Genomic DNA, 24,743 nt, shown 5'->3' with positions numbered 1-24,743 from the left:
AGCTGAACAGTTAGCTGTTTTAACTACTTAACTACTCGTTCAACAATTTTTGAGATAAAAGGAATATTGGAGCTTGGCCTATAATTAGCTAAAATAGCTGATGGCTTTTTAAGTAGTGGTTTAATTACTGCCAGATTAAATTCCTGTGTCATGTAGCCCAGTGGCGGTTCTAGGGGTGGGGCCACAGGGGCACTGGCCCCAGGTTAAATTTGACTCAACCAACAACTGTTTAGAGTAGAGATTTTTCAGTGGGACCTTCTGGCCAATTGGTATAAGCTGGCTTGTGACTGGATTGGAACTGCAACTCAGGTAGAGGATGAGAATGATGTGGCTATAGAGGACTTGATGGATGAGGGTGAGGTAGGAAGTGGGGAGACGATGAAAGTTTGGTTGGACACCAAAATGCAAAAAGGCAACAAAAGAAATCAGTTAAGAAGAAGGGACTTCGGTAGTTCGGAAGAGGATTGTCAGAGACAAATTCAAAATTGAAGTTTAGGAAGGAGGATGAGAACATACAGTTAAGTCTGATCACATTATCGAGGGGACTGAAAAAGAAGATAGCGGATATCAACGTGTTCCCATCTCTTAGGATTCTTGCTTGTTGGATATCCCCTAAGGCTGTGGTAGAAAAGGAGGTTTGTGGGAGAAAAGAAAAAACAAGACGAGTAATAACAATAACTTGAAAAACTAAAACGGACTATTCAAGATTTGGAAGTGAATCGAGTTAAAAACTATTAAGAACAATCAATGGGGAAAGAGTTGATAGCTTGTCAGTGATGTTGGATTTTCAAGATCCTACTCTTCCAGAAAAAGTTAAAATATATCCCTCCCCTTCTTAGATGCTACAAATGTCAGAGATATGGGCACAAAGCTGCAGTATGCAGAGGACAGGAAAGTTGTCCTAGGTGTGGGGGATAAACATAGGTATGAGGAATGTGGGGACAATGTACAAGATAAATGTTGTCATTGTGGAGGATGAGTGGGGGATGTGAATGCTATTGGTAATTATAGACCAACAGCATTGACTTCTAAAATATGCAAAATAACGGATAAAATGATTCATGATAGATTGATGTACATAGAAAGTAAAGGATGCATATCATGGTATCAAAGTGGGTTTAGGAGAGGAAGAAGTACCATGGGTCCAGTTTTATTTTTAGAAAATGAAATTAGAAAACCACAGGTAAATAAAGACAACATAGTAGTATTTGTTGATATTGAAAATGCATATGACTTTATGTGGAGAGAGGGTTTATTAACCCTTTCATGCATGAATTATGACAACCTCAAACAGGATTTTTTTTCATCTTTAGGCATGAAAAAAGATTTTTGAACTTCATTTTTTTAAACATGTAATTTTCAAATAGTTTTTTACATGTCCACTTAGGTTGACAACATACGTTTTGACTTATGAATTGGGTGTGGAGTGACACATCAGTGTCCAGTGTAGTGGCTTATGTGCAAGTATACCATCAACACAATTACAAGAAAACAGCCTTTTAATAGCTGCCACTGTAGTGACCACTATGCGTGAAAGGATTAATTCAGTTGAAAAAAATGCACATTGTTGGATTTTCAGATGGCTGAAGGATTTTCTTTTAAATAGACATTCTGCGGAGTTATACGGTTGAAAATGGAACACCACAGGGGAGTATAGTGAGCCCTTATTATTTTCACTTATGGTTAAAGATGTGTATAAAAATATAGAAGGTGGAACAGGGTACTCACTTTTTGCAGATGATGTGCAATGTGGACTAGAGGAAGGAATTTAAAATTTATTGTTAAAAAATTGCAGGGAGCTATAATAAAAGTTGAAGAATGGTCTCATAGATGGGGATTTAAGTTCTGTGTGGATAAGACTAAGTATGACTGCTACAAGCAACAGAACTGGTGCTGAAGTGACACTAAAGGTGTTTGGTCAAGAATTAGAAAGAGTTCAGCAGTTCAGATTTCTTTGTTTGATGAGAGAGATGCTTGAATATAATAACTAAATGTAAAAAGGTTTAAAATATAATGAGATGTTTTGTAGGAACAGACTGGGGAGCAGATAGGTTGTCACTGAGAGCTATGTATACTGTTAGATCACTGTTAGATCATGAAAGCATAGTATATAATACAGTAGCAGAGACAAGTGCAAAAAACTCAGACTGCATTCAGAACCAAGCTTTAAGACTCTGTACAGGTGTAACAAAATCAACCCCAACAGATTCACTTCAGGTGGAAATGGGAGAAATCCCTCTTGATATCAGAAGAGAACAACTCACATTAAATACTGGGTGAAATTGCAAGGGAGGGACAGGATCACCCCACACAGGAAACAATTAAACCTCGTTGGCAGAAAGAAAAATGGAGTCAAAGACTTTTGGATGGACACGAACCTGGAAAGCAATAGAAAACCAAATAGGTCAAATTAATAGCAAGTAGTCCCACTGCAAAAGTAGACCATGTGTTTTTACACAGGATAAATAAAGGTAAGGGATTTAAATTCTCATACAGTACAGGATTATATTAATAATTTTTATTATTTTATATAAATCTATATCTATATAAATAGATAGATAGTCAATCAAGTGGGTGTGGCATCCACTGTTCCAGATTTTCAGATAAAAGCAGGAAGCAGGCTCAATAATGGACTCTCAGTGTACACAGGGGAAACGTTAGCATTGTTGTTAGCTGTTCAGTGGGTGGAGGAAAAAAAGCCATTATGGACAATAATCTGTAACTTAACACGTGAATGTCAGATGAATGAACACTGCCATGAGTCTTTGAGCTAGTGGCTCCTCCCCTTAGCCCGCTACCTAGACCCCACCTGAAGGGGTTAGTCAGTCCCCGACAACCCTATCACCCACAGAAAGTCTTTCAAATGTCCAGGAGTCCACCTTAGGCGAGCAGGTCGATTGAGGCCAGCAAGGGGAGAGTCATTCTGATTAGGACATGGAGTACAGCTGGCACCCCCTTCTCCAACAGCAGGTGACGCGATTGGGTGATATGGTGCGAGTCTCTCGTGATGCAACACTACCATGCACCTCCGGCCGAGCATGCTTACCCAGTACACCACCTCAGATAACTGTGTCATGACTTCCGCAGGCTCTTGACAGTGACTGGAAAGCTTGGGGGACACACCCTTCTTGCGGTCACCTTATCCCCTGGCCTCTGTGCCCAGGGATAAGGTGACCGCAAGAAGGTGGGGCTATGACTTTCTGCCGTAATCCTGCATAGTCCTGGGCCTGGTGAGTGTAATCGTGGACCACTTGTAGCCACTCGCTGAGCCTCCTGAGGTAGTCCACATCTTGCCCACCAGCAAACTCAGGCTCAGGTGGGGGCCCAAGCACCAGGTCCACTGGTGTTCGAAGCTCCCACCCAAACATTAGGGCATCAGGTGTGCACTGGCTGGACTATTGGACAGCAGTTTGGTAGCAACAAAGGACCAGGGGCAAATGGCAGTCCCAGTCACGCTGGTGTTGGCTGGTGAGGATGGCGAGCTGGATAGCGGTTGTGCCGTCTCCAGCCAGGTCCTTCCCTGAGCCAATGTTTCATCAGCCTCCTGCTGCTGCCTCAGCTGCTGCGTGAAGAGGGAACCACCCTTCTTCACTGGAGATAGTCTGAACAGCAGCTACACTTGGTGCTGCTTGGCCTCGTTCCTCCTGTTGTCAGCATAAGCGACACTCAACTGCTTCACAGGGACATGTGGAGAGCTGGCAGCTTAGCAATGCTGAATGCTCCTCGAAGCTGGATCTTAAAATTATATCCTTGGTGTACTTCCAACCAGCAGGCCACCTGGCCTCCTGGGTACTTGAAGTTTTAAAGCCAGGTTAGGGACGCATGGTCCCGGAGGAGGAAGTGGCAGACATGCAAATATGGGTGGAAACGCTGAACTGCTAGTACTACAGCAAGCAGCTTGCATTGAGTAACTCAATGGATTTTCTTAGCTTGACCCAGTGAAATAAGCCACAACACGTTCTCCATCTCCACCCTGAATGACACAGGACAGCCCCAACCCCAACATTGTTGGTATCCGTGGCAACAATGGCACTCCTGAGTATCAGGGTAGGCCAGAACTGGGGCTTTTGTGAAAGCCTCCTTTAGTCAATCCAGTTGAAGGGCTGGCCCTTGTTGGTCAGGGGGCTGGAGGGGGCTGGCAATGGTGGCAAACCCTTTGATGAACTGGCGGTAGTATAATGCTAGGCTAGGAAGCTCCGAAGCTCTTTGACGTTCAAAGGTGTCGGCCAGTTCTGGACTGCAGCCACCGTTGCTGGGTTAACGGCTAACCCTTGCTAACCCTTACTTTCCTTTGTTCCAGTCTCAAGTTGTCCAGACAACGAATATTCTCTTCAATCACTTGTTCCTGTTCGTGAATCTCTTTCTCCAGTATGTGACTCGAGATGTGGCAGGAGGTCATTAAGTACAGCAGTCTCAGTCATGGTGGCTGTTGCTGGCCACACTCGATAAATGGTAAATGGCCTGTATTTATATAGCGCTTTTCTAGTCCCTAAGGACCCCAAAGCGCTTTACACATCCAGTCATCCACCCATTCACACACACATTCACACACTGGTGATGGCAGCTACATTGTAGCCACAGCTGACCTGGGGCGCACTGACATAGGCGAGGCTGCCGGACACTGGCGCCACCGGGCCCTCTGACCACCACCAGAACAAACAGCTGCAATAATGCTGTACATTAACAATAACAATGATAGATTAACACAAGATAACTGGAATAGCTGTTACAACACTAACTTAACACGTGAATGTCAGATGAAGAGTTCCATGAGTTTTTGGGATAGTGGCTCCTCCCCTTAACCTGCTACAATATTTTCAAAGTGGTATCCAAAAAAACCAAATAAAATTAAAATCACCTCTGATGAAATCTCAGCTTTATTTTGATAGCAAGATTTATAAGCAATCTTGGTATACAGAGTTTGTTATTTCAGGGAAATACTCCATTCATTTTATGTCATTTTTGAAGAAGCTCAGAAAGCCCCTTGGTGCTTAACTGGTTTAAAAAGCAAAGCAAACATTAGTTAAACAGTTAATTAAGGCCTGACTTGTTTTTAGGAAAGAACCTTTGATAATAGATTTAATGCTGATTCATGCACTTGTTTTGTAATTTGCATTTTGTGTGTTAATATTTACTAAATTATTGGTATTGAGAACATGAACCTAAAAAGAAAGGGTCAGTCTCAAGCAGGAATTCAGCAGTTTTTGCCCAAAAGTGTCTGCCAGCTGTTGAAAATGAGCAGGGAGAGAGCAGGGAGAGAACAGCAGAAGATGGGTGACCAGAAGCTGGTCAAGAGCATTGCACCTCCAGCCTCCTTTCATCAGGTCAGAAATCATTCAGGTGTATGTATGAAATGTCTGATTTGTTATCTTTTTTTGTAGAGATATTTTTTCTCATATTTTTTTTATTTTTTTAAACAATTATATAGAACACAGACATGAAAAGAAGAAACCAGTTGCCCTGTAAACATGTTCAGGACTCACAGGCAAGTATAAGCTGCATGTACACAAAGAAATAAAAAGGAAATAGCACTTTGAATGAGTACATGCTGTTGTATGTTGATGTTGTACTAATACTTGGCAACTCTATGAACATTGTGGCCCCTTGATGGCCCATGCTACTGACGTAGCCCAATAACAGAGACAGGTTGATCATATCCAAGGTTGAAGCATTAATTAATGGGAGGACTTGTTGAGCAGTCTTAAAGGAATATGGTCTTAAAGGCCTTAAAATTTCAATCGTATTCAAACTGGCTGAACTTATTGTTGTATCTAAGAGAGGGTTATGAAACCTAATGGTTAAAATCTTATTTGTGAAGAAAATCATGAAATCATTACTGGTTAAGGTTAAAGGAATGCTCGGCTAAACAGAGCTCTAAGAGAAACTAAGAGTGTTTTTATTTTCTTCAATTAGTGATAAATAGTAAGATGTTCTAGCTTCGTGGGGGGCTTTTTAATAGAGCAGAAAACTATTTTTCCAGGCTAAATTAATATTAGATTTTAATTAGTGAGATGCCATTTCTTCTCCAGCTTACTGGTTAACTTAATGTCATGCCAGGGAGTCAAGTATTTCTGATTTGATTCTTTCTTTTTCAGAGGAGCCACAGTATTCAGTCAAATGCAGTGAGGATGTAACTCTACTACCACAGAATTTGATCATCTCGTTAATATAGTTTAGGTAACTGCTCTGTAGTTACAGCACTTTCTGAAAGACTACTGCAGTGAGATGTATTCCCCACTGCTGTGTAATCCATTACTGTAAATGTGAACATTATTAGGAAATGATCAGACAAAATAAGGTTTTTGGTGGAACCTGAATCCTGAACTTGTGTGTTTGTGTGGAGTTCCCTGAGTTCACATTTCAATTGGTTTTCAAATTTTTCCTGGACTCAAAACCTCAACACCACTGCCATCACAAAAGACCCAGCAGCAACTGTGTTCACTGCCAAAAAGAGACACCCTTCTAAGATGCTAACAGCCTTTTACTGCTCAGAAATCTAGAGCATCAAAATGTAATCCCAGATCGTGTGGTATGCATTAGGGATGCACCGATACCGGTATCGGGTATCGGCCTTGATACCACATTTTCTAAAGTACTCGTACTCGTTAAAAGTCCCCCGATACCGGGGACCGATACCACGGTCTGAGACCTGTCTATGTTTGAGCGGCATGTAAGGGGTTAATCACAGGCGCCGAGTGCCCGCCCCCAGGCCCCGAGTGCCGGCCCCCAGGCCCCGGCTGCAGCTCAGAGCTGAGAGAAGGGCAGGCGAGACAAGTCAGCCGTGTGGAACTATTTCAAAGTGAACGAAGACGCGAAAACAAAGGCGGACTGCAAATTGTGCTCAGCAAAATTGTCCAGAGGAGGCTCTAAAGGTAACACAAGTAATTTAATCAAGCAGCAAAATCCCAACACGACAATGAGTACAAAGAGTTTACCCACGCTTATTTACCCACGCTTATTTACCCACGCTTATTAGCACAGAGGAGCATAGCTGATGCTATAGCAGTGGGACGGAAAATAGTTGGGCATTTTAAACATTCCGCCTCAGCCTACTCCCGCCTCGAGGACATTCAGGGACAGCTTAACCAGCCAATAAAGAGACTGCAGCAGGACGTACAGACGCACTGGAACAGCACGTATTACATGCTCCAGTCCCTCATTGAGCAAAAGCGAGGGCTGGGCGTGTCCGAGCACGAGCTCCCTGACTATCTCACCGCTCACCAACTGGCTCTTATGGAGACGACTGTTGCCATCCTCGCCCCCTTTGAGGAACTAACTAAAAAAGTGAGCAGCTACGACGCACTAGCCTCTGATGTCATCCCAGCTGTGACTGTGCTAGTGAGACTTCTAAACAGAGAAACAGACGAACAAATTTAAAATTAAATTTTGTTTTTTTATAATTATTTATTCTGTAATATGTTGCATACAACATGCTTTTCATTTTAAATAAATGTTCTTAATTCCAAACCAGTCCCTTGTTTGTTTGTTTTTTGTTAAATTATAGGACTAAAGCTGTTACCTGCAAATTTAAATCATGTATCGGCGAGTACTGAAATGCAAGTACTCGTACTCGTACTCGTTTCCAAAAAAGTGGTATCGGTGCATCCCTAGTATGCATGATAAACAGAGGTAGAAAAAAAGACACTACATCTTCTCTGTTAGCGTACCCGTGACCCAGTGTTTTGGTGTATGGACTTTTGTTGTGGTGATCTGTTTTATTGTCTCGGTTTCGTATACAGCGTTTATGGCGGTAGTTACATTCTAAACATAACCCGCGATAGGTGAAATCCACAAAGTAGCCAACTTTTTTTTTTACTATTATTATAGATGTTTTATGGCTGTAAAACCTCTAACTACACGCTTTATAGACTTTTCTCCGACAGGCTCGAACATTTCCGCACTTTTCTCTATGGTTTAAACTCTAAAAGTTCAAACCTTCGTAGAAAGTCCAGTATTATCGAATGAAAATCGCAAAATTGCACACAAAAGAAATTTGCAAAACAGCGAGGCCATGAAAGGTGCACCGCTTTATACCGAGGGACCGCTGTAGTTTAGTTTTCTTGTGGCTCTTTGTTTCATGGTTTGTGTTTCTAGTTCAGCTACTTGTTCATTTAGTCTTTTTCCTTTCGTGTCCTGGTTGTCTGGGTCTTGCCTCTGTCTGTCCTCCCCAGCATCTCCTGTAAAGTCTCTTGTCTCCAGTTTTAGTTGCCTGTTTTCCCAGTCACGTCTCAGTGTATGTGTCTCTCATCCTCTCTTGTCCCTCACTCCCTCCCCCTCTCCTGTCCATCGGTCTGTTCCCTGAGTCCACAGCTCCCTGACATTGTCATGTGTTCTGCTGAAAAGTAATTTGGCTTCTCACTGCTCAAATGGGATAATATTGCCCACCTCACAGAGACACAAACATTATAAAGGACTCATCACACCCCGGCCATAATCCCTTCCAGTTGCCACCACCAGGCAGGTCATTCATCCAGACTTAGAGTTTTGAGCCACTTTTATCCATCTCAACACTATCGTACACTGCACAGTATCCATTTTAAGAGATGCTCATTTTTTCACGTTACTTATTATATCAGTTTACATTTGTGTGAATGTTGTGTGTGATTGTGTCTCTTGTATCCACCAGATGGTGGAGCAGCACTCCTAATTTCATTGAAGAAGTGCTGTTTCAGTGACAATAACGGGAATAAAATTCTATTTCTAATTCTACTTCAATATCTACTTTAAAGTAACACGTCCACCACTTTTGCTTACAAATAGTGCGATTCCTCCAACTTTGTTGTTGCCACTGGGAACAACTTTTGTCTTTACCTTACAACATCAAAGCTCATGGAGGTAACTCCAGTTGTGATTTGGTGCTAAATAAATAAATTTGAATTGAGTTGAACAGCTTCTGGTACTGTTACACTGTGGTGGAAATATGAGTACAACAAGTGAAACACATGATATGGTATTCCCACTGGGACCAAACCTTTCCGTCTTATTGCCAAAGAAACTCGTATTGCCCATGACGACAGCAGGACAGGTGGTTGTATTTCCTCCTTTAAGCTCTGCTGCACCCGTCGTTGTAGCTCCTCGCTGATCACAGGTGTCCTTCCAGATAGTATTAGCGGTGTACTCAGCACCATAAATGTTCATCTGTGTCAACAGCGCAGCTGTCCACTTTGCCATGACATGAAGGACTATGACTAATTTGATAAATGATAAATTATGTAACAGTAAAAACACATCATTTGTAAATAGACTCTCCAGTACAGGGATTGGTTTGGGGTGATTTTGTTAGCATCACTGAGACTAACATTCAATCAAATGAGAACAATGGCTCAATCAGGCTTCTCAGAAACACACAAAGCTGGTATCAAAACACACTTTTGGGTATTAAACGTATTGCTGCTGTGTGTGCTGACTTTATGTCCAGTACTCTGTGTTTGCTTCCTTCCTCCCTCAGTTCGAAAAGAAGGAAAAAAGTTTTTAGCAGCAGATGCCAACAAAGAGGAAAGCCGAGTGTGTCAAGGCAATGTGGCATGTTTGTGCTGGGAATAGCAGAACTGACTGTTTGGCTTGATTCCTGCGCAAGTCTTTTTTGTCAGCATGAGTTTCCATCCTGATGTGCTGCGGAGGGTTTTTTCCAGCCTGTCAAATCTTTACTGAGGCTCCTGAACACCCCCCCCCCCTCAGCCCCCAGCTGCCCTGTGGCCTGTCACGCTGTCTTTGTCACCACGCACACATTTATATGTGTATACGTAAATGCTTTCTTTCTTTTTTCACTTTAATCTTACAATTATATAGTAAAACAGGTGCTTGATAAAATGAGCAGTGATTGAACCTCTACTTTTACAATTTACCGGTCATGAAAATGATATTGTAGAAATATGACATTCATAAAATGTCCCTCTCTCTCTCTCTCTCTCTCTCTCTCTCTCTCTCTCTCTCTCTCTCTCTCTCTCTCTCTCTCTCGCACACGCACTTACAAACATTGTCACTGAATAAAAAAGGGAGCGTTTGGTCATTTGATAATTTCCCTGCATTGAGTTCAATGTTTATGATTGTGACTAATTTATTGTGCAACAATGAGGAATCGAAGTGGTTCTTCATCATTTATTTTGCTGCATATTATACAATCCTAATGGATGTTTGTGTTAGTGTACAGTGTTTGGTCTCATTGGGCAGTCATGGGGGTTGTAGAAGAAAACCAGCAGTTGGAGGTTTTGAACTCTACAGAAGTTTGTTGCAGTGGCCACAAAGAAATGACTGGTTAAAGAATCAGTGCCTAATAAAATATGGCAGAGAATATGTAGATGACACACGCTTGTCCAGGGTCATTCAAATCTGTCATTACTTCACAGTTTGCTGACAAGAATGACCTCGGCAGTTTTAGAGTCTCAGATGTGCAATAGCTGTAATGAAATTGTCGAATATTTGATGTAAATGTGCATTTTGATGTTTTTATTCTTATGACTATTCAAAGCAATTTAGACCACAAGCCAGATTGAAACATACAGTCATACACTTTATTCTATGCTATGTGACTGTCACAGATTACTATTGGCAGAATGGATTGTCATTCAATACATGATGTAGAATGTATGAGAGAATGCTGTTTCAAGATTGTTAAACAGGAGGATTCACAGCTTTATAAACAATAGTGAATGAAACTCGTTATCGTTAAGATTTAGACAAAGAGATAAAATACCACATTGGTCAGGTTTCAATTCAATTCAATTTTATTTATATAGCGCCAAATCACAACAAAAGTCTCCTCAAGGCGCTTCATAGATACAGAGAAAAACCCAACAATCATATGACCCCCTATGAGCAAGCACTTTGGCGACAGTGGGAAGGAAAAACTCCCTTTTAACAGGAAGAAACCTCCAGCAGAACCAGGCTCAGGGAGGGGCGGGGCCATCTGCTGTGATTGGTTGGGGTGAGAGAAGGAAGACAGGATAAAGACATGCTGTGGAAGAGAGACAGAGGTTAATAACAGATATGATTCAATGCAGAGAGGTCTGTTAACACATAGCGAGTGAGAAAGGTGACTGGAAAGGAAAAACTCAATGCATCATGGGAATCCCCGGCAGCCTACGTCTATTGCAGCATAACTAAGGGAGGATTCAGGGTCACCTGGTCCAGCTCTAACTATATGCTTTAGCAAAAAGGAAAGTTTGAAGCCTAATCTTGAAAGTAGAGATAGTGTCTGTCTCCTGAATCCAAACTGGAAGCTGGTTCCACAGAAGAGGGGCCTGAAAACTGAAGGCTCTGCCTCCCATTCTACTTTTAAATACTCTAGGAACAACAAGTAGGCCTGCAGAGCGGGAGCGAAGTGCTCTAATAGGGTGATATGGTACTACAAGGTCATTAAGATAAGATGGGGCCTGATTTCAGTTCATTACGGTACTGAAACAACATTAGTGACAAATTACTTTAGTTATGGCCCTGGACATAAGAAGTCCTGCTTGGCCTCAGTGCAGTGTTTGATACTGTTGACCATACAGTGACAATAAAGGGCTATTCTATTCTATTCTATTACAGAGATTAGAGCATGCTGTCAGTATTAAAGGTCCTGCATTTGCGTGGTTTGAATCTTCTCTATCGAGCAGACTGTAATTTGTTAATGAAAATGGGGAGCACACACAGGATAATTCCACAGGGTGTCATGCTTCAGGTAAAACTGAGGCTATTGTCTTCAGCCCTAAAATCTTAGAAACAACCATTTACTTACATTGGATGGCATCACCTTGGCCTCCAGCAACAGTGTTGGGAATCATTTTTGAACAGGATATGTTTTTCAATGTGCAAAACAAGAAAATATGTAGGACTCATTGGATTTATAAAATACCAATAAAAATTAAATATCCTGTCTCAAAACTAAAAACTCCCTGAAAGCCTTCAGTTAATCCAAAATGCTGCAGCAAGAGTCCTGACAGGGACTAGAAAGAGAGAGCAGATTTCTCCTGTTTTGGCTTCCTGTTAAATCCAGAATTCAAAATCCTGCTCCTCACATACAAGGTCTTAAATAATCAGGCCCCATCTTATCTTAATGACCTTGTAGTACCATATCACCCTATTAGAGCACTTCGCTCTCGCTCTGCAGGCCTACTTGTTGTTCCTAGAGTATTTAAAAGTAGAATGGGAGGCAGAGCCTTCAGTTTTCAGGCCCCTCTTCTGTGGAACCAGCTTCCAGTTTGGATTCAGGAGACAGACACTATCTCTACTTTTAAGATTAGGCTTCAAACTTTCCTTTTTGCTAAAGCATATAGTTAGGGCTGGACCAGGTGACCCTGAATCTATGAATAAATAAGCTTTTTTAAGCTTGTTTTTGAGCGTTAGAGCCCTCATTCAGGAAATGAGGCTTGAGGTTTTATTTTGATTTTATTAAGATGCCAGTGGCACTTCCTATTTTTGCACTTTTGCTTCGTTAGTGAGGAGATTTGTGTCTGAGGGTGCAGACATAAATTTAAATGTCCCTCCACTGCACACGAACACCTACAACTTCTGTCTCTATCAACAACATATGTAAAATGCGATTTGTTGGAAAGGAGTCCTTCTTGGCCGCAGCATTCAGAGATGCGCTGCGGCAAGCTCAGTTAATCCAGGTAAGAAGGCGTAAACAAAAACAAAACAACCCAAATTTCATTCTTGTTTCTTTTTAATGCAACTATTTTCTGTCTTTAGAGGAAGTTGGTAGGGGTACAGCAAAATGTTCGATGGACAGACTCTGTAATAATGTAATACTGTTGATCTGCATATGGGCTTGACTGTATTTGATGGTGAAGCAGGACAAACAGTCCTGCGTATTATTCACTGCCAATGAATAACAAAATCTGCTCTGATGTCTTGTCTGAACATTGTGTGAGATTACTTTAAACTGTAAGCTACTCTTTTCACAGAACAGATCTAAAATTAATCAGTGGGCTGTTGTACCCTCTTAAGGCCATGATAAGAAGGTTTTGGTGCATGGGGAGGGAAACATAAGAGGCTTTAGGGGCTGCTTTTATTAAAAGGATCTGACATCTACCTGCCCTCGCAAATGGCAGGCAATTTTGACACTTCTGGCACGCAAAGCAGTCGTACAAAAATAACCTTGTCTCCTGGGCAGCAGGCTTTCTCTGTTTGGATATTGTTTACCTTTAAGGACGATATGAAAAGCTTTGTAAATGAAAGGCCTCTTCACAACAAATCACAGACTAATTTATTTGGCAGCTTGAATGTCTACACGTGGGCTGCTTTCTGTCTCCGTTTTTCATTTTCCTGTTGTCATTATCCACATATATCATGTCAGCGATGGCTTGATGGGCTCAGTGTGTTGCAATGCCTTGGTCTCACATCCATATTACTGCACAACTCCCCACAGCACAGCGGCAGCCTGTCGGCACTACGATTCGGGGCTAGTTCTCACTGTGATGGTCAGTTGGAGGTTCTTTTTATTTTGATACACTTATCATTTTCCATTTCCACACTTGATTGGAGCTTAAAAGCCAAAGCAGCTCAGATCGTGCCAGCATAAATCTCCAGGCCCATTAATCTGTCCTGGTGTCATTTCTCACACAGAACTGTCCAATCGTGTCTGGATATTCATGGGGAAATTAAATGAATGATTCTAAGGCAACTCACCCACACTGCAGATGGGATGTTAAAATAGGTAGGCTGCTTTGTGTCTTTGCTCTTGATTACTTTTACTATATAGGATGTGAGGGAATAGTCTTTGTGGAGGTAAAGAGCATTTCCTCCACTCAAATAGCTCCTTTTCATTTTCATTGCGATGATAGCCTTTAAAATAGTATTCACCAAAACAACGACCGCTGGAGCATATTCAGTGTTTGATATTTTAAGGAATAGAAAGCTTTCTTGGACACACACTATAATGAAGAATGTAACTAAAAATCCCTTTGTTACTCGGAGTGTATGAAAATGCTGGCATTGTTTAACATGACACCATTGAATCTGCCCTCACCAGTGGAAACCAGTCTAAAGTGTAGGCATTGATTCATTCATTGAAGTTCCTCTGATGTGAGGTGGCATACACATACCCGACAGATATTTCTGTGTTCTTATAGTGAACGTTCATGAAATCCAGTCCAGACTTCACAGACTTTCAGTTGATATTAAAAAAACACATTTCAATCACATGCAGATCACACAGATTTTAGATGTTTAAGCACACGGCTTATTTCATACACTGTCTGTTCATATGCAAAAGATTATTATTTATATTGAAATTATTTAACATTTGTCTCCAAGAAATTTCTGGACTAGTCTGGCCACTCAAAGCACCTTTTACATATTTTACAACAGCAAAAATCAGAGACAAGCGAATGTAAACAAAGTTACATTAGGCTTTGACTCTTTGTTCTTAATTCAGTTTCGTTTCAGTGTCAGTTGTTTAAAAATATGTAGCTTTTGTTTAGTCTTTTGATTATTATTGTATGGCGGGATCATATATGAGACAATATTTTTTAAAAACGCACTAACACAACTTTTTGAAATGCATTTACCAAACTAACAAAAACTACAACTAAAGCTATTTCCTATATTAATTTATTTTAAATTGTTTTCTTTTCCAAGTTCACAAAATCATTTCAGTCTTTCAAAATTCTAACTTTTATTTACATTTTGTACATTTGTACTTTTTACATCCTGTTTTAATTTAGTTTTAGGTAACTATAATAACTTTGGTCTTTAATTTACAAAATAAAGCCCCACGCGATAACAATTGTTATAAAGTGTTACTTTAAAAAAGAATAAACTCCTAAGACCCGAACTCTTCCACGGCAGCATTTTTAATTTCTCTTTGATATTTTGGCATATTGGGACCTGATGAATGTAAAAACAAAGAATTACCTGATTTTTTTTTTTTTTTTACCTGATTTTTGTTTCTAAGAAAAATGAGAGCCACGTATGAGGATATTCGTTTAAAATTTCGATAGAACAGTAGCAGTATAAAATTATAAAATAATAAATTTATTATAATAATAAATTTTGCTCTATAATAATGTAGAGCAAAATTTATCATTTTGGTTTAAATAACCCAAAATGTGATGTCCACATATGTGGACATCACATTTTGGTTTAAATAACCCAAAATGTGATGTCCACATATGTGGACACCAGGTCCTAGGAGGTTAATGGATTCCCCAAATAAATTTTAATTTATTTTGGCAGAAATACATTTAATTTCCATATAGTTATCACATGATAAGTGCTGATATTATGAAGTTATTTATTTCTGCACTCGTCCAAATCCTTTAAACAAACTGAATACAGACAGACTAGTGTGTCTGATGACAAAGTCATCACAGTGAGCATGTGGATCACCCAGGGATTAGATGGACCTTGTTCTTACCAAAAACCTTGTTTTCCTCATATTCTAAGAAGGATTTCACCCCCACATCCCCCCGCCACTCCCCAACACGCAAGCACCCCCCCCCCCCCCCCCCCCCAGTGCCTTCCCGTCTATAGATTAATTAAGAGATATCCTGTCCTCTTTTAATTTGGAATGATATTATATCTAATCTCCTCGAATTTAGTCATAGCGTTCATCTTCAGCTCTGGATTTGATTTTGGTCAATGCAGCTAAATCTCCTTCAGGGTGGTACTATAAACGCTCAAGATGACTTTAATCCACAGAATTAATCTAAGACTCTGTGTCTTAAGAAAATGCTGCTGTGGAGCAAGTCAGGAGGTTATGGGCACAGATTAACAAATATGTATTTTGTTGTTGTTATTTCTTTCACTTTGTTTCCTCTCCCCCCTCCTGGGTCACATTCTTACAGTTCACAATGTGAATTCACATTGAAGACAAAAATAAATGAGCTGTAAACTTCTTGCTACACTTTCCAATGACTTTTATTTAAATCTTCTTGGCCTCAGTGGATTTTTCAAGAAGGCAGAAGGTGAACCCCCCAGTAACATCACACATGGAGCAAAAACACTTTGGGAAATAAATACCAGGTCCATGCAATTCTTACATACAGTATGACACATAACTCAAGGTAAAGAACACAACTGAGAAAAGCAAAGTTGTAGGAAACGTCATTTCTTGTCGTCCATTATAAAAATGACGATTAATTCCCTCATAGATGCTGCAATAGAGCCTCGGGGACATATAGGAAACTTTATCAAGAACAAACAACAAATGGAAATAAACTGTATTATTTAAACATATAGTCGACTAAAAAAAGATTTGCTCTAAAATTTAAAATGCGAAAAATGTTGAAAAAATTGCTCTAGAAGTGTAATTAAAAATCAAACTACAAGTGTATTGCTGTACTATATACATAAACCAAACAAAGTTAGGAAAAGCCAGAGATGCAAGGTTGATGTTCAAACGAATGCACACAGCTTGTGCTGCTCATATATTTATCTGTAGGCTGTTTAACCAAATACTGAAATTACTGGCAGTGCATCATTTACTTTGTAAAGGGAAAAAGTGATTGTGTGTATTGCGATGACCCTGGAACTCACAAGTCTTCCAGTTCTACTGCACAAAACACACACATACAGATATTTAACACATTATTCCTTCACATTATTTTGTGGCCACAATTTCAAGTCATGCAAAAAATCTGGTGCACTGAAAGATTAATAACATTTAGGTGTGCCTCATTTAAGTCCAACTACATATGTTGAACTGATTATGCACTCCATATTTTGTTTCATGTTGTAAATGTTCAGGGACCATCCATAACCCCATACTTTTTTTTATTTTATCGATTTACCCCCAAAAATAAATAAACAAAAACAAAAAGTACAATTATACTCTAACAGTACAAGCTCTCTACCAGCTCTCTGTTGGCTGCATCTGTGACATATAAGCCATTTTTTTGCAGGGCAAATACATAATAACATAATAATAGCATATTGCTTAAATTTGACATCTTGATATTTTGCTACATGCAATTTTTTTTTTATTTCACTGTTATTTAGGCACCAAGTTTAGCAATAAAAGAAAACCAGCTAGCTCTGTCAATTGGTGGAAAGCCAAATCCATAATACTCAAAACTTTTAGTTTAGGAGTATAAGTACATTAACATAAATGAGCTCCTCAATTTTGGATCACCAGTCTGAGCACGTAGATAGCATGCGACGCAGATTGACTGATAAATCAAGAGGTCAGCTCTCTCTTCACCACAACGGTCTGATGCAGCGTCTGCATTACTGCAGCTCCGGCCTACTATCTGTCTGTCAAGCTCCCTTCTTTAGTCACGTGTCAACAAGATACTTAAACTCCTCCATTTAGGGTTGTAACTCGTCCCTGAATTTGAGTAGGGACCCCACCCTTTTCCAGCTGAGACCATGGCCTTAGAGTTGGAGGTCCTGATTCTCATTCCCAATGACTCACACTTGGCTGATGAAGCCAACAAGAACCACATCATCTGCAAAAAGGTGAGATGAGATTCTGAGGCCACAAAAGTGGAAGCTTTCTGCCACATGGCTATGCCTAGAAAACCTGTCCATAAAAACTACAAAGCGAGTCAGTGACAAGGGTAGCCCTGGTGGAGTCCAATACGCTCCAGGAATGAGTCCGACTTATTGCCGACTTGCAAACAAAGCTCGTGCAATGATTATAGAGGGATAAAACAGGTCATAGCAATGGACCAGGCACCACATACTCCAGGATACGCCGAGGGATGTGGACAAATTACCACAAATCTCATGTAGGCTAGTTGGGCAAATTCCCACCCTCAATTGTCCTTGAGAGAATAAAGAGCTGGTTCAGTGTTCCATGAAAACCACAAACACCGCACTGATCCTCTTGTATCCAAAATTCGACTAACAGACTAACTCTTCTCTCCAGTCCACACTCCCAGGGAAAGTAAGGAGTGTGATTCCACCCCTGTAGTTGGAGAACACCCTCCAGTTTCCATTCAGCGTTTACTGCTTTGTTCTTGAAATCTTGTTTGGTTTTCTGTTTGTGTTTATATTCTCGGGCCTTCTTAGTTTGAATTATTTGGGTTTTCCTATTTCTTTTGTCTTGTTTTCCCTGATTCGTTCCATCTGTGTTCCCTGCTGTTTTACCTCTGTGTATATTTGAACCCCCATTTTTGTGTTTTTGTAGGGTTTGTTCTCTGTGTGTTAGACATTGTGGACATTGTTTACTGCCACTTGCCACTATTATTTTTTGACTTTGTTTTTCACCTGTCAGCTTTAAATAAAGGTCCATTTTTGAACCCTGTCCTCCGAATCCACATTCTCCCCTTCCATACTCCACATGACATTTAGATTTAGATTACTAGACAGGAATCATTTGATTCTTACACTGAACCAAACACTTGTAATGTTGAACCTCTAACACTTGTTACATCCTGAAAATCTGACACAGTTCCTATCATATGACACTAGCGATAGGGTTTCTAAAGATGTATTCAAATGTATATTTTTTGTTGGTGTAAAACGATTCTATGTGACCACCAGTCTTACTGTTGATAATGTGCTGAATTTCTTTTGTTGTCTCACATTTGCTGTTGGCAATTACAAAGCATGTTTTAGAGCCTGCAAAACCGTCACTGTCACATCCTGTAACATCACATAATGTAAAAAAACGTTAATTTGATTTTTTAGCTGAGAAATGTTGCTGAACCATTACAAAGGAAGACAATTTAAATCACTTTCACATCTGGTGCAGCAAAACAAGATAATTACTTTTTCAGTATAACATAGTCATATCATATGGAAAGAAAACGCTCATCCATATTGGTGGAAAACATTAAAAAAAACTTCTAAATGCTTTAATTTAGCTGTTTTGGGTCAGGTGAATACCAACAAATAAATATCCATATTTTCTGGCGACACTTCCATCAGACACAATGTGAATTTGACAGTGCAAAGTTCATCCTGCATTTGCAGGCAGACTTTGGAATAGACAGACAAGTATTAGTTTTACTGTTTTTCTTGAAATCACAGTATAATGGCCTAAATCACTTGAGAGTTTTTCCAGCAGAAGTGTAGAGACAACACTGTGTATTTCTCAAAGTATAAACAAGAACAGAATACAAAGACTAAATAATTAAGGCAAAAGATAATTTAGGTACTAGCCTTAATTATTTGGAAATTTAGCTTTGAAGATTTTAAGTGATGATTACTGACACACTTGAAGGTCTTTAAAGATACATAATAGTATAAACATAATAATAAATGTCATAAATTTAACAGAATTGTGGAAGTATTGGCAACAGAAAAACTAAAACCAAGCAATGGAGGGAACAGGCCAAATTATTGTGACTCTATAGAAGGACTGGTGTGGACTGTCAGGCAGTATACCAAAACACTGAAATTATTATTATTATTTCAACTCTTTTGATCTAGTTATCGTTATCTTCTTCATCGCTGTCCTTCATTGAAATGCCTTGCATCCCTCCTTCTTTCACCGATGCCGTGGCTTCTTCCAAGGTTAGTCGGTTTCTTACAGTTTCGTACATCTTAGTGTTTAGCGTAGAGTCCAGTACCCCTTGAAGGCGGAAGTCACGGTACTTTTTCTATCTCAAACAGAAAAAGGAAAAATGATTAGCACAGATATTCCTGGCTTCACAGGAAATATAAAAAAGCATGTCAGCTGATTGGGTTGGTGAGTCCCTGACTCATCCACTTAGCCTCTTAAGGTGTTAATGAAATCATCAGGTCTTGAGTCGGTCTTCAAATTAGATAAACAAAAGTTTAGGTGAACATCAGTACATCTTATTAATATGATGATGATAGTGGTGCCCTGTTAAGCTGCAGCTGCACTGGCTGATGATAGCACCGTTAAAGCTTAAACAATAGATGGAGTAGGTGCGACCACTCTGGATCTTCTACATAGGCTCGGTATACTACGCCGGCTACTTCCAGGAAGCAACTGAGCTTCGCACCAGTAACATCTGACAGTGGAGGAGACATAGAGCAGGGCTAACTGCTAAGCTAAAGGCTAACCTGTGTAAAACGCAGGTTTTTAACATTTTTTTAACGTTCGCTCCTTGGAGAATAAACCGGACTATCTAAGGCTGGACTTAACTACACAACATGGCATGAGGGACTGTGCTAAAATATTTACAGCGACTTGGCTGAATCTCTGTTTCTGAAAACACTGTTAGCATAGTGGGGTCAACAGCATTCCAGGCAGATAGGAGCTCTTATTGGTAAATCACGAGGAGGCAGTGTTTGCCTATACACAAATAACAACTGGTGCAAAAATGTGAACATGATATCAAGACACTGATTGTTAACCCACTTTGAAATGCAGACTGGAGGGCTCAAATCACCAATTCCTATACTAACTAACAGATAACCTTCTCTACCTCCTTAGCAACTGTAAAAGCAACCACTTACCCTTAGACTTAATTAGTTAGAATAATGCATTTTGCATTTTTAATGGTTGCACACAACTGATAAAATAGATCGAAATAGAAATATTTAACATTTCACTTTCATCAAAATATTTAGCGTAAAAAGTCAAGAAATTTGTTATATTTCTTTGTTGTTACAATGCTTCTTGACAATATATATATATATATATATATATATATATATATATATATGTATGTATATATATATATATATATATATATGTGTGTGTGCGTGTGTGTATGTATGTATATATATTCTTTTATTCTCCCTTAATTGATACTCTATAGAACTTGACTTCATGCTGAGGTGGCAATTCAGCCATTTGATTCCTGTTACAGCAGCTCATGAGTGAATGAACGTGGTGAACTAAAAATATGTTTAGAAGTATGTTTTTTCAAACATGCTACTTCACTTTTATTTACTTGAATAGGGTTGGGGGTTGCCACCTCAGCATGCAATCAAGTGCTATAGAGTCTTGCTAACGACCTACTAATTTTATTCCGGTGTGTTGCAGCAGGGACACATGGAGAAGTTTCAGGACACCAGCCCTGGAGGACTGGAGTTTGATACCCATGCCCTATGGCAGGTACCCTATTCAGATAAGTCAAATGAGGCATGCTTGAATCAGACACCAAGCGAACACTGCAGCAGGGTCGAAGTTTTTTCATGGGCACAACCAATAGGCTCAATTCTGTCGTTAACCCACAAATACATTTTCCTTATAACTGTTGCCATATTTAAGGGAAAATAAACAGGCTAAGAGTATAAGATCTATTGGCTAGAAGCAGTGTTACAATGAAGGAAAAATTAGCCAAAAACAAATTTCCTTACTTTTTTTGCTGAGTTTATAAAAGCAAGTAATTCTCACCTTGACAATTCTAATGAGAACCTTCAACTGATAAACATGGAGCTGCAGGTCCACACGGTCAGTCAGCCATGTTCCTATAAGGGTCATTGTGCTCGTGTACCATTGCTGTAAAATACACACAAACATACACCACTGTAGTGTCAAGTGATTCTCTGTGAAATGCACAATAACTTGACCTCTGTAGAGATTATTGCGATGGTGCTTTTGGCTGAAAAAAAAGGATCATTTCATGCTTGCTGTGTACCATTGAAAAGGCGTTTACACACTAGACGTGTAAAATCTATTCAAATATTTTGTGTGTTGGACTTACCTATTCTTAATGCAGCCGTTCACTCTAGCTGCGTAATTTCACTGAACAAATTTCCTGCCCTTTATTTTTGATTGCTGGAATCCAAATACACAGATCTGACGAATCAGGTCACTGCATTTTCAACAAGCGCAGTGGTGAATAATCCTATTTCAACTCAGACACACAGCTACTCTACTCCAGACCAGTCGGCTCTCTGAAAGGATTTCTTTGCCTCTTTAGATGAGGTCCTACCTCTGCTAACTAAAGTCCAAACTGCCCTCCTGAAATACGTATGAAAGCGGCAGCTCCAGCTCCTGGATGAAACAGTGTAATTCTCCCTGCTGCTGCCTTCTTCTTGGATGCAGAATCTCAGTTTCTTACTTTTCTTATTAATAAAACATCAGAACCAGCTCATCATACTTAATGTCGACGTCCCCATATGGAAAAGATATAAATCTTATAAAGTTTGTATCTGTCTTGTGTGAAACTTGTATAAAAAGCATACAAGAGTGAAAACAGACATAAGATCCATTGAAAAATTATATAAATGAAACTTGTATGTTTTGGATACTTACTAAAACAATATATGAAAGTGTCCACTTTCATGAGTAAATCATATGATTCACTATATGAAGTAGGCCACATCTGATGCAAGTTTTTTCTTTTCCATATGGGTATGAGGTGATTTGGTTCAATGGGCCTGATTATTTAAGACCTTGTATGTGAGCAGCAGGATTTTGAATTCTGAATTTAACAGGAAGCCAAAACAGGAGAAATCTGCTCTCTCTTTCTAGTCCCTGTCAGGACTCTTGCTGCAGCATTTTGGATTAACTGAAGGCTTTTCAGGGAGTTTTTAGGACACCCTGATAATAATGAATTACAGTCGTCCAGCCTGGAAGTAATAAATGCATGAACTAGTTTTTCAGCATCACTCTGAGACAGGATATTTTTTAATACATGAGCAAATGAATAAAGGCTGCCTTACATATTTGTTTACTGTGTTTGCTGAAGGACATCACGACATAGCCAAAGGTATTCACTCACCCATCCAAATAATTTAATTCTGGTGTTCCAATCACTTCTATGTTCACAGCACAGTGTGAGCAGATGCTGAGGTGCATAATGCACACAGGTTGCCAACTTTCTGCACAGTCAATTGCTTTAGAGCTCCAGCCTTCAGATCAGCTCAAGAACAGTGCATAGAGGGTTTCATGGAATGAGTTTCCATTTAAGCCTTACATCACCAAGCGCAATGCAAAGCACTGCATGCAGTGGTGTAAAGCATGGCACCACTGGATTCTAGCGCAGTGAAGATGTGTTCTCTGTAGTTACAAATCATGCTTCTGTGTTTTGCAATCCGATGGATAATTCTGGGTTTGATGAGGAAGAGGCCAAAGGAACAATGTTCCTCGACTTGTGGTAGCAACTTATCCCCTTCCCGGAGTGCTCCAGCCACCCTTTTCTGGCTGAGAATCATGGCCTCAGACTTGGAAATGCTATTTGTCATTCCCACTGCTTCACACTCTGTTTCAAACAGCCCCAGTGCAAGCTGGAGACTGATATCTTAAAAAGAGCTACATTATCCACCAAAACAGAGAGGCGGCCGTGAGGCCACTTGGGTATAAATGCTATATAAGTTAACTTAAACTGGATTTAATGAAACCATTTAGTCAAATCCACCTCTCAGGACTGCTAAGCCCCCCATTATGATTGGTGAAAAAGGGCTACTGCAAAGACCAATGTGACTGATTTCTTAAACTAAATCAGTTTATCAATTTCCTGAGAGCCCAGCAGCTTGTTTCTAGTAGTTTGTACATGTGAATTGTGACTGTAAACTGATGGGGGAGCAGCATGTGAGGCAAGCTGCCACTGGCTCAGCTGTTACTGGTCTGAGATCAGTTAGACCTGCACTTCGTATAGAAATGCAGCTAGCATTAGAGGGTAAATGAATTACAGTGATTTAGCATCGTAACGGAAAAGTTTCCCCCCGTGAATCATGTGGGTAACGTGACGTAGAGAGGATGGTCTTTGAAAAAGTTCTTAATTATTCCTTTAATACAACAGCAAGAAACCACGATGGAGAGGGGACAGGAGCTCTAACCATGGCCATGAAACAATTTGAACAGGCTTGGCAGTCGTCTTAGCAATTGGTTCTACTTGCCTTCCTGTAAAAGTTACAGCACAGTTAGAGCTAGACCAAGAGCTCAGGCTGGAGAGAAAAGAGCAGGTTTGGGTGATTAAGGATCGAGGTGAAAGTGTATTAATGAATGAATAGGATGCGTTGAGCAGATGGACGTAATACTGACAAACAAAGGGAATGAGCGAGAGAGGAAGAAAGGATGGATGGATAGTAAATCAGGAATAATGCAGAAAAATATTGCCTGCTCTGATGAATACCAGTTTCTGTTGGATGCTTGGTTAGGTTTTTGTCTAAAACCATGGCTACCTGCCTCGTAGCAGTGCTTTTGTGGTTGTCTAATGGTGTGGAGAATAACTTTTGGCTCTCTTGGAGCCTGTTAGCTAGCTAAACGGTGTGTGAGCTGCACATGGATGATGGAGATCTTGGGCTGTGCTGGAAACAGTTGGACAGTACTGGCACAGCAACAAATGACTGATTTGCGGCTTGGAGGCACAGACAGGTGCTTTGTTTTATGCTAATGTCTCCTTACTTCCGACAGGAAGCACAAGTTAGCATAATGATTAGCACCTATTAGTCATTTCTGATAAAACCTTCTAAAGTAATTTTAATGTACTTTAATACCTAACCTGCAGTAACTTTTCTGGGGGAATACTGTCTGGCTTCCATTTACATTTCTTTGCTTCCATGTAATTAAATTAGTCTTGGTTTGTTCTGTGATGTCATTTACTATGTTAGATTTTAAAAATAGCACACCTATGCTATCCCAATCAAGACTAAGAAAACCACTGGTTGTAGTGTTTGTTACTTTAGCCCTAGCATTCCACATCATGTAGTATCAAGGTACCATCCATCGACCAATCACATCAGTATTTCCATTTTCAAACTAGCATTGACTTCTTGGCTTAGACAAACAGTAAGCTCTGCGAGGCACAGTGAGCTCCGAGCACAGCAGCTGCAGATGTTTCTCTTTGGGCCCTGGCTGGTGTCAGCCTAATTGATGGACAGTGATGAGTGTAGGGTGATACTAATACAAGCCGACTCACTTTCCACAGTCAGGGTCACAGCAGAGTGGATGGGAGTCTGGAGAAAAAAGGGAATGAAAATGAAGGGGGAGGGGTATATGCATGTTT

General features: G+C 40.1%; 1 protein-coding gene across 2 annotated transcripts in view; it reads right to left on the bottom strand.

The window, feature by feature from the left end:
* Positions 1-15,832: 15,832 nt before the first annotated feature.
* Positions 15,833-24,743, bottom strand: part of LOC102788571 (calcium-dependent secretion activator 1-like) — a 243,993-nt gene continuing 235,082 nt past the window's right edge. For both annotated transcript variants that reach the window (XM_087850444.1, XM_087850445.1), the window contains 2 exons: positions 21,185-21,289; positions 15,833-19,472 (listed from right to left, as the gene is read on the bottom strand). In XM_087850444.1, the coding sequence (XP_087706570.1) occupies positions 19,299-19,472; positions 21,185-21,289 (279 nt within the window). In that variant the 3' untranslated portion in view covers positions 15,833-19,298. The remainder of the gene's footprint in view (positions 19,473-21,184; positions 21,290-24,743) is intronic.

The sequence above is a fragment of the Neolamprologus brichardi genome, chromosome 13, assembly GCF_056152115.1.
Source record: "Neolamprologus brichardi isolate AB-2024 chromosome 13, ASM5615211v1, whole genome shotgun sequence".
Taxonomy (NCBI): Eukaryota; Metazoa; Chordata; class Actinopteri; order Cichliformes; family Cichlidae; genus Neolamprologus; species Neolamprologus brichardi.
Note: the sequence above shows the minus strand (reverse complement) of the source record. Positions and strands in the feature narration are given on the sequence as shown.